The sequence below is a fragment of the Nicotiana attenuata genome, chromosome 5, assembly GCF_001879085.1.
Source record: "Nicotiana attenuata strain UT chromosome 5, NIATTr2, whole genome shotgun sequence".
NCBI lineage: Eukaryota > Viridiplantae > Streptophyta > Magnoliopsida > Solanales > Solanaceae > Nicotiana > Nicotiana attenuata.
In genome coordinates this window covers 31,491,261-31,502,605 of record NC_031993.1, presented here as the reverse complement: position 1 = coordinate 31,502,605, position 11,345 = coordinate 31,491,261, and the positions used below count along the sequence as shown (strand labels likewise).

Sequence of the window (11,345 nt, the reverse complement as noted above, 5' to 3'; positions counted from 1 at the left end):
AATCTCTCTTTTAAGTGTCTGATTTTCAGTGCTGTTTCTCCCCAAACTTCCGCCTCTTTCACTTTTTTTCGAATTACTTGCATCAGTTATTTGACCCCTTCTCTTTTACTTGTGTATCTTTCTTTAATTATAAAACTACCTTCTTCCAAATTTCAGCACTCTTTAAACCTCTTGTACTTCTTTTATTTGCAACCGTTATGTGAAAGTTACCCAGTATTTACAATGCTTGCTTGATTACTTGTTGTTTGTATTTAAAGTCACAATTGTAGCATGGTCGGGAACCACACTAGTGGATCTTGAGGGGTGCCTAACACCTTCCCCTCGAGATATTTCTAGCCCTTACCCAACCTCTGGTTTTTTTCTAAAATCAAATTCATTCTTAGTGTCCTAATGCACTTAATCATTAGGTGGCGACTCTTCTAAATTGCAAACCCAATTCCAAAAAGGAAAAGAGTTGTCCGCCCAAATGTCATAAACCCGATTTCGCGAGAGAAAGTGGGCATAGACAATATGGGCTACAATATTATACTTGAGAGACTATGGCTACACGAGATGAAGGTTGTTCCGTCAACATATCATCGGTTACTGAAATTTCCAACCCCCGAGGGAATAAAACAAATAAGAGGGGCCAACCAACGACAAGGGAGGTGAACACAGCCTCAGTTTCCAGTAGCAAAGGGAAGCAACATGCATCATAGCAATTACAGGAACCAACGCCTACTCCCAAGCCAAACGAAGTCAACCGGGGGGAGGAGTCGTCGACATCCTATCAGATACCAAGATTTTTCCAGGTACCAGAAGAAATGGACGCAACAAAGTCCACAACGGAAGAACTTGATCAAGTTGCGTTGTTCGAAAATTTCTTGGAGAGGAAGTTCCACTTGGGGACAAAATTAAACCCCAAGCTCAGGTCAGGATTCATATAATTTCTTAAATTTAACGTTGATTGTTTTACGTGGTCGCATACAGATATGACAGGTATCCCGCCAGAAGTGGCCGTGCACAAACTAAGCTTGGATCCTAACATCCCTCCAGTGAGGCAGAAAAAATGCCCTATTGCTAAGGTCAGAAATAAGTTCGTCAAAGAAGAGGTAACGCATTTGCTTGATATCAGTTCAATCCGATAGGTAAAGTATCCTGATTGTCTAGCTAACATAGTAGTAGTTCCAAAGAGGAATAATAAATTCCACATGTGCTTAGACTATAAGTATCTAAACAAGGCGTGCCCAAAAGACTCGTTCCCATTGCTGAACATCGATAAAATGATTGATGTGACAGCCAGGCACAAATTAATGAGTTTCCTCGATGCTTACTCTAGGTACAACCAAATAAATATGAACCCGGAGGATCAGGAAAAAACCTCGTTCACAATGAATTTCAATACATATTGCTATAATGTGATGCCTTTTAGGCTAAAGAATGCCGGAGCCACTTATCAGCGGCTCGTAAACAAAATGTTTGAGAAACAAATAGGGAAAACCATGGAAGTTTAAATAGATGATATGTTGGTTAAGTCGTTGAAAGCAGGTGATCATCCTAAAACACATGCAAGAAACCTTTGATATCCTAAGGAAGCACAACATGAAGCTTAACATGAAGCTTAACCCTGAAAAGTGTGCATTTAGAGTCAGCTCCGGTAAGTTCCTAGGATTTTTGGTGTCGCAAAGGGGGATCGAAGTCAACCTCGATAAAATTAAAGCCATCGAAGACATCCCTGACCAGCTATCAAGCGTGAAAGAGGTTCAAAAGTTGACAGGAAGACTGGTCGCTTTAAGCAGATTCATTTCCCGGTCTTCAGAAAAATGTCATCACTTCTTTTCACTCCTCAAAAAGAAGAACTACTTTGGAATGCCAACAAGCTCTGAAGGATTTGAAAAGGTATTTATCAAGCCCTCCATTATTGTCAAAACCAGAGGAAGGATAAAAGTTATTGATTTACTTGGCGGTCTCGGAGGTAGTGGAGTGTCGTTTTAGTCTGTGAAGACAAAGGTATGCAATCTCCTATCTATTATGTTAGTAAAATTTTAACGGGAATAGAAACTTGCTACCCACATATGGAAAAATTGGCCTTAGCTCTCGTAGTTGCGCTCGAAAGCTTAGGCTTTATTTTCAATATCATCCGATAGTCGTGGTAACAACCTTTTCCCTGCGGAATATCCTTCAAAAACCTGAACTTTCAGGTAGGCTAGCCAAGTGGGAAGCGAAATGAGTGAATTTGACAGAGAGTATAAACCTAGGACTACGATTAAGTCACAGGTTTTGGCCGGCTTTGTGGTTGATTTCAGTCCGGGACTATTACCTTTGGCTACCAAAGAAGTAGTGATGGTGTCAGAATCGATATCGGGAGTTTGGACTCTGTTCACGGACGGAGCTTCCAATGTGAAAGGGTCCGGGCTCGGCGTAGTTCTAATCATGCCTTTGGGAGGAACCCTAAGGCATGCCATAAGAACTGTTCCTCTGACTAACAATGAAGCAGAGTATGAAGCTTTGACTGCACGACTCGAGCTGGCCCGAGGACTGGACTCCGAGGTCGTAGAAATCAAATGCGATTCCTAATTGGTAGTAAATAAGATCTACGAGATCTTTGAAGCCAAAAAGGAACGCATGCAATAATATGTAGTGAAAGTCCAGGCTCTGCTCGCACGGTTCAGGGAATGGTCAATTAACCACATCCCGAGAGAAGAAAATGCGGAGGCAGACGCACTAGCCAATTTGGAATCGTCCACGGAAATGAAGGGATCAGACTCCGGTACTGTCATGCAGCTCATGCATTCGGTATTGGACACAAACGACTATTACTAAGTAAACGCGACCAATTTGGTCTGGGACTGGAGAAATGAGATCATTGACTATCTCGAGCACGGAAAATTGCCTGAAGATCCCAAGGCATCTCGGGCGCTGCGCACTAAAGCAACTCGATACAGCTTCAAGGGTGGTCAATTGTATAGAAGATCTTTCCATGGCCCGGTGGCCCGATGTTTGGGAGCTTTTGAAGCTAACTATGTCATGAGAGAAGTCCACGAAGGGATTTGCGAAATCACTCAGGCGCGGATTCTTTAGTATTAAAGCTAACTAGGGCAGCATACTACTGGCCCCGGATGGAACAAGACGCCAAGGCTTATGTTCAAAAATGTGATAAATGTCAATGCTATGCACCGTTAGTACATCAACCGGCAGAGCTACTACACTCAGTTTTGTCGCCCTGTCCATTCATGAAGTGGGGAATGGATAAAGTCGGTCCACTGCTGCCGACCCCTAGCGAGGTAAGATTTCTTTTAATTTTAACTAACTATTTTTCTAAGTGGGTTGAAGCAGGCCCTTACCAGAAAATTGGCGAGTGTGAAGTGGTAGATTTCCTATGGGAGAATATAGTTTGTAGATTCGGGATACCAAAAGAGATAGCCTGCTACAACGGGCCACAATTTATAGGCGCTAAGGTCACAAAATTCCTTGAAGACTTGAAAATCAAAAGAATTACATCATCACCTTATCACCCGAGCGCAAACAGTTAAGCAGAATCAACAAACAAGATGATTATCCAAAATCTCAAAAAGAGATTGGAAGCAGCCAAAGGCAAATGCCCAAAGAGCTACCAGGAGTACTATGGGTGTATCGAACAACGACCATATCAAGCACGAGGGAGATCCCTTTCTCTCTTATATACGGAGTAGAAGCCTTGATCGCGGCGGAACTAGGAGAACCTACTTTGAGAGACTTCCGGGTGGACGAAGAAACAAACAACAAAGCATTATTGGTCTAATTGGAGCTGCTTGACGAACGCAGGGACTTGGCGCATGTATGGATGGCAGCCCAAAAACAAAGAATGGAAAGATATTTCAATCAAAGACCCAACCTCCATAATTTCAAAGTAGGAGACTTGGCTTTAAGGAAAGTAACTCAAAACACCCGGGAGCTCAACGCAGGAAAACTAGGTCCGACGTAGGAAGGCCCCTACCAGGTTTCAGCTGTCACCGGAAAAGGGTCATACGAATTGGAAAATCAAGACGGAGTAAAGTTGCCGAGCAACTGTAATATGGCACACCTCAAAAGATACTATTGCTAATGAGCACCACCAATACTGAAAGTATGTGCTGTCCTCTTTTTCCCATCGTCAAGTTTTTGTCCCTATTGGATTTTTCATGCAAGGTTTTTAACGAGGCAACAACGAAAAGCATACTACAAAGGAAGCTTTGTCAGCAGAAATAAGTCCTTTAAATGACAAGGCATGCAAGCAACGAGCCACTACGGAACGGTTAGATAGTCTTTTGCTCGATAGTGAAGTTCTTACAGGGAAACAAAGCTTGCTATCGAGCCAAAGGTTATCCGACCGTTCATGAGTGCAAGTCACTGGGGGTGGTTAGGTAATCTTTGGCTCTGTAGCAAAATTCCTAACGGGAAGCGAAGCTTGCTATCGGACCAAAGATTATCCAACCATTCACTAGTGGAATCTTCAAAGGAGCAAGACTTCTAGTATTCAAATTTGCATTCTTCGCCTTCGAACACTGGGGGGTGGGGGATGATATGAGAATATGGCAACATGATTGCCACGCCACCGGGATTACGAAATCAGGGATAAAGTTTTATCATCGGGACTAGGGACTGCGCGGCCAGCCCCGTAGAAACAAGTTGTACAAGTTAGCCACAAGTAATGGAAATTTCTTTTTAGCACAATGAATGCTTATGTACTTTTGAAAGTGGAAGGAATAAATTAAATTCCTTTTATATTTATCTTGTTCTTGTCCGAACGATGAATTAATTTTATCATTTGAAAGTTAAACAAGTACTTCAAATGCTAGTGCCGCAATGAACATGACACGCCCTCTTCAAGAGCACTGTAAACATAAGAGGGCCCTATCTTATGAAACCCTCATGATAAAGGGCTGATTCCGGAAGAACTTATGCCTAGAATCCAAATGCTATCGGGAAAAAATGCACCCGAAGCCTTGCATAATTCGACGCAGAAAAAAACTTGCGCAAAACTTAAACAAAAAAGTACTTCTATATATAAAAAATATGCCAAGCAGCACAAGCACAAAAGTATGGAAAAGAAAAAGCAAAGTGAAAAGAAAGCAACAAGCTAAGCTACTGCATCCTCGGAATCCGGGGGAAGAGAAACATCTGCACCCCAGTAGTCAGATCTACCGCCGGCTCAAGATCTTGGCATTCACCATCTTGGCCTTCACCATCATCCCCTTCAGGCTCTTCTTCAGTTCCCGAGAACTCGAAACCAGAAGAGTCAGTAGCATCAGGTTGGACCGGGAGACCCCTTCGGGCAGTTGACTCCAGTTCACGGGCCTTGGAGATTTGGCATCAAAGTCAATGACGCCCGATTTGGCCTCTTCCAAGGTTTTTCTCCTTATGGTATACATAGAATATGTTTTTTCAACAATGAGGGAAGCCACTCGGCGCTGAAGCTCTTCCTTAAGCTGGTCAACCTCGGTCAAAAGGTTATTCCACTCAGATCTAGTGGCCTGGAGGCTGACATCAAGGTCACATATAGTGGAGTCATAAACTTTATTATGTTATATGACCTTTTATGCCTCTCTTCCAACCGGGCATACTTTTCCTCAGCAACAACAGCTTCTTCTGCTTTGGAGTTCAAGGTTGCCTCCAAATTATTTAGTCATTTAGTAGAGGCAGCCTCGTGATCAGTAGCAGCAAGAGCAACATTTTGGACCTCGACCCACTTTGCCTTGGTATCTTCAAATTGTACCGTTAACAGCGCGACTTCTTGGCTGAGGGTCACTACCTCTTGCTCGCTTTACTATAACCGAGCCTCCAACTCTGCGACCTCAACAGCTTGTGCTTCCAGTATAGGTAGGCGAGCAACAATTTGATCCCGCTCGGCCAATAGTTGAACCCGCTCGGATGTGAGTTTTTCTTTATCAAGGATCAACCTCTGAAGGCCTTCGGAAACAAGGAAGTTAGCCTGCAAAGCAAAAGTTCAAATTAAAAATCTTGTCATAGCAAAGATACAAGGAACAACAAAGGGAACATATATCTTACTGCTGTCGCGTTGTGCATGTCATTGTTTACCATACACTCTCGCGTGAGAGACTGTATTTATTCCTATCCTTCTCCGAAGCTAGAGGCTTCAGGTAATTGGTAAGTTCCACTGGTCGGGACAGCACATGGCACCTGGTAGAAATCGAGAGGGAAACGCTCCTCCTCATCTGAGGATCTTCGGAGGGGGGCGAATAGTTATGCCTTAAATTCCCATGGACTGGGGACTGGGAAGGAGGGTCATCCTCCTCTCGAGTGTGTGTGGCCGGTGGAAATGATATAGCAGTTGTTGGTGGAGAAGGCGCGATTGGCGAGGAATGAGATGAAGTTGATGGCGTTGTAGGTTGAGAAGAACCTGCGGCAAAAGTAGGGCTAGTTATTGGTTGTTCAACAACCGAAGACGGAAGAGACCTGGTACTCAGCCTCGCAATACCGGAAGCAACGATTGGGGATCGGACACGATAGTTGGCATCATCCATCATATCAAACTCCTCTAGAGCACTTGGGTGTCATCATCGGTTGGTATTATTGGCTCAGCAGATTGATCATTCTATTGAGCTGATGAAGGTCATCGTCTTCTATGTAGAGAATCCTCCTCATCACTGGCTCCTCCATTATCGTCGATCACTACAACGTCTGCGGCTGGCTCGAGCACAGCATTCTTCGCCTTTTTATTTTTGCCCTCGGCCGTAGAGGAACGTCGCTTTTTTTGTTGCTTGTTCTCCGACCGGGGACTCCGAGAGGAAGCACTTGCACTAGAGGCAGGCCTAATGACACCTATTCGGGTGAAAGCCTCCTGCAACAACCTCACCGCATCAACAAAATCAGCCAAAACGTCCTCCTCAGGGATGGTAACAGAGGCTTGCGGAAGACCTAAATTCCACAAGAAAGAAAAGTTAACCAGTTTTCCTATACGTAAGGTAAAAACAAGATAAGTTCAACCTAACATGATTTTTGGCCTTCCACTCATATTTAAGGGCCAGTTCTTTCCACCGGCGGGTCTTAGGTGTAGTGATGTCCAAAATCTTCTGGACCCACTGGTCCAAGCCTTCAACCATTGGTGGTGTCCACCGAGTTGCTGAAATAATGAAAGGAGAAGGATCAGTAATAACACGGGACAATCTTTAACTAGAAGAAAAGATAGACGCTAAACTCATGAGTACGGTTCTATGATTCAGGAAATGATGGAGTTGCGGCCGGGATGATGTCCCTGGTGGCAACTATAACGAACCGCTCCATTCATCCATGGTCGTTGTCACCGTCCATTCTGGTGAGCAAAGCATGGTGTCCACGTTTACTGAAGTTTATCATTCCCCCACGAAAAATCTTGGGGGAATAAAGATTCATCAATCAAGCCAGGGATAACTCTTCCCCCGTCTCCTGGCATAGACGCCGAAGACAGGCAACCGTCCGCCACACAGAAGGGCTCACCTGTGCCAAGCAAACTTGGTAACGGAAGCAAAACTCCAAGATAACAGAATCAAGCCCCCCGCTCAATGATAACGGGTCCAAAGTGAAGGGGTACGTGTAAACGTACATGAAACCTTTCTTGGAGAAGGTTACCGGATCCGCTAGGTCAGGAGCGATGATGTCCAAATCTTAACAACCACTGGCTTCCTTCACAACAGGGATGCTAGAAGGACAGATGGAAAAAGGATACACGCCAACAGCCCATGTGCGGGGGTTAGTAGAAGGGAACTTCTCTTCGAAGTCCTTAGTTGCAGTAAGCTTTCTGGGATAATGGTGCTCACCGTATGATAAACAACATCATCAGTGTTTTCTTTGTTCTTTGAAGAAGTGGAATTTTTAGAAGAGGAGGCCATAGTTATCCGAAGGATGTAAGGGTTTTTCTCTGAAGAAGAAGAAGATTAAAGGAAGTTGAAAGCAAGTGTGAGTTGAGTAGAGAAAGTTTGAAAGAATTTAGAAAATTATGAAGTGTAAAAGAAGAAGATTGAAGCGTATAAAGGAATAGGCGGCTAAAATCGTGGACATGATTACCTCGAAAACTGGTGAAAGTGTTGTTGAATCGTGGGATGACGCGTGTTAGGGGCATTAAATATGGAGAGACGTGCGTCTAATCAAGCGTCAAATTTTTTTCAAAGGGGGTCAGAGAATCTCCCGCCAAGGTCCTAGGATTTTTGCTGTCTTACCTCGATTTCAACGCTAAGGTTTACATCCTTGTTTAATTTATTTATCATTTTGGGATCAAATCGATTCACTTGTCTATAAACCACGCATAAATTCAACTGTACCGTTTTACAGGTAAATAATTTTATAATAAATTAAATTAAGTTATATGCACTGACAATAAAATTTATTTACATTATTATTGTAATTTAATATATATATATATATATATATATATATATATATATATATTACTACTCTTAGTTTTTTTTTGATAAAGAGTTATCGATTATTGTTCGTCATGAACTAACATGATGTTATAGAAAATCAATATACTTTCAGTGTACAAAACGATAACTTGACCTTTTATAGTACACGTTATCTATCTTAACTTTTTTTTTGGTAACTAAAAACTTATGGTTTGAAATCTGTTATATGGCTTGTGTGGCTGTAGGTATTTTTTATTAAGGAAATATTGAAAGCTGTCAATTTTTAAAATGGACAAATAAGAAAATAGTCACAATCTTTTTGAAACGGATAACTATTTTATATTACCCTCCGAAAATATGTACGGCTCATTCAAACATATATGCAGTTTGGACGGCGGTCCTAAACTTGCACTACACAGTTTGGTAACATTTGATATATATGTTTCTCTAAAACAATATCATACCAAATACACCAGGGTTAAAGTAGAGATATATTTATCCTAGTTAAAAAAATGCAGCTACAACCTCATGCTAAACAACGGCTAACCAAAAACCAAAACAAGAAACATAGATCATTTTTATCTGACCAGTTATTTGAATCCTTAAACAAACAGAACACGAGTACCTCGTTTAAAATGCAGCCACTTTTTTTTGCAAAGACTTTCTCCAATGCATGATTGCTTGGCAACAAACATGTCCTTTTCAAACAGAAAAAAATGTTTTAATTTTAATTAATGTACATTTCGAGCCAAATTATCCCATTTGTCCTGGTATAATTAACGCTAGTCGTTTGTCATTGACTCATTTATTACAACAACTATGATCATGAATTCTTGTCACTTTCCGGTAGGAAATCGCCCAATCTTCTTCGGGCGGCCCAACAAATTTGGTGGCCTAAAGTTAAACTTTAAGAAAAATATTATATGTAATTATTAATATACCTAACAAGTAAAAGTAACACAAATATTTGGATAAAAAAATACAAAGCAAGAAAATGGAACCTAATTGTAGATGTTGATAATTCAATGCTTCAATTCTTGTTGCACTGCTTAAGTCCTAGATTGAACGAAGAAGAATATGCAATATACCTTTTTCAATGCATTTCAAGCCTTTATTTTGTACCTAATAATAGTTTTTGTGGAAAAATGGAGAAAAGGAGTTAAAGAATACGTTCTAGTGTGAAAGGAAAAAAAGTAAGTAAAATCAGTTAGTTATACCCAGAAATTCTCTTCCTTTTTTATCAAAATTTTATCAAAATTAAATATTTTTTTTATATAAATAAAAAGTACTACGTACTAACTATACACCTAGTCAAACTATTGGGAAATGGGGCCCCAATTTGTGGGGTCTAAAGCACTTGTCTTAGCCCACCCCAACCCCAACCCTCTCTTCCACCCTTTATATCTCGCTCTTTTATCCATCTTTTCTCTCACAGCACATTCATAATTATTTACAAGACAAAAAGACTTTTTCATCAAAAAGCCTTCCCCCTTCTATGGTTGAAGTTTTTGTAAATACCAACAATATTTTCTCTGTGAAAAGAATTAGGAAACCATCAAGCTTTAAAGGATATATGAGAGCTTGAAAGGCCAGAAAGCTTGAATTCCTTTTTGATCTGTACAATATTTTCAGCTCAAGCCAAAAATAGGAAAAGCTGCAAGCACCACTACTAGGCCTGACTTTGACAAGACCTCGCTCATTCTCGCTTATGTTATTAAGATTCAATCGTTATTTGGTAACCATATATAGTCCCTAAGTATAGTATTGAGAGTGTAGCAAGATATATATTTCCGCGAGACATCCATCACACGTTGAATGAGTGTGTAATCCAATCACAAGTTTACGGGTTTGGCAGAATCTAGTACATGCTTTGATCCTTTTTATATGTATATGTGCGAAAACAATTATAGACATATATACTTTCCAGCCCTCAATTCAAAAGCCACAACGTCTAAATTCTAGATTCTGTCATTGCAGTTCATGAGTATGTCTCAGCAACCTCATCTAGCAAACCCTAATATTCCCGGCAAAGAACATGTTAAGAATTTTCCAACGAGCTATTCTGATCATGATCCACCCGATTCATTTTGGCTTTCTAAAGATTCTGAACGTGATTGGTTTGATCAAAATGCAGCCATGCAAAGGAAAAGTTCAATGAAGTTTGCATTTTCATGCAAGTCCAAGAAAAATTCCAAGGCACTTTTGTCTTACCATTCTTTCTCATCTTTAAGCCAAAAACCAAATACATCATTTTTTGCACTTCCGAAAACTCGAAAATCTTTCTCGGCCGATGGAAATCTCCGGGTCAACAAGGTGGCAAAATCAAAATTCCGGTTCACCAGAAGTCGGTCTGAACCGGTAAGAAAGATGATGATGCGAGTAACTGAACCGGGTTCTCCAAAAGTGACCTGCACCGGAAGGATTCGCCGGTCGAAATCAAAGAAAGACAAGGCAATAAGAACCGGGTTCTGGAAAAAGGTGAGGGCTGCACTGAACATCCGGTCTGGAGCAAAAGGAGTGGATAGTGTACGGACTGCTGAACCGGCCGGTTCGCCGGTTCTGAAGCGGTTGGCATCCCGTCGAAGGTCAGAGTCATAGTTTTCCCTTCTTTATGTTTAAACTGAACTTGTTTTTGGGACGTTGAATCGAAGAAGTTTTTTATATTATTTTTCTACGATAGACATTATCTCTATATGTTTGGAGAATTAAAAAAAAAGGAGTTTGGCTTGTTATGCTACTAGCTGTTTTTTTTGGTTGTTACGAAAGATATTCTCTAAGTAGGTGAAAGATTATATATTGGCCACGTTGAGTGATTGAGCTGGGGCTTGTCTGTTATATATGCAATAAAAAACTAAACAAGAAATTAAAGTTGATATAATCTCCATCTCTTTAATAAGAGATCTCAAGTTTGAGTTTCGAGTAAGAAAAAAAAATTGGTAGAAGATGCTTTCTCTTTTATGGATTTTACGCGATTAAATTATTATATTCTCGTCACCGAAAATTCAT

At 41.0% G+C, this 11,345-nt stretch overlaps 1 protein-coding gene across 1 annotated transcript; it reads left to right on the top strand.

Moving 5' to 3' along the window:
• Nucleotides 10,326-10,937, top strand: LOC109226098. Its single transcript, XM_019390902.1, has one exon. The coding sequence runs from the start codon at nucleotides 10,326-10,328 to the stop codon at nucleotides 10,935-10,937; it is 612 nt and encodes a 203-aa protein (XP_019246447.1).

What these genes read in the sequence shown, in the direction of transcription:
- LOC109226098 (XM_019390902.1), top strand. Translation starts at nt 10,326, where the DNA reads ATGTCTCAGCAACCTCATCTAGCAAACCCTAATATTCCCGGCAAAGAA.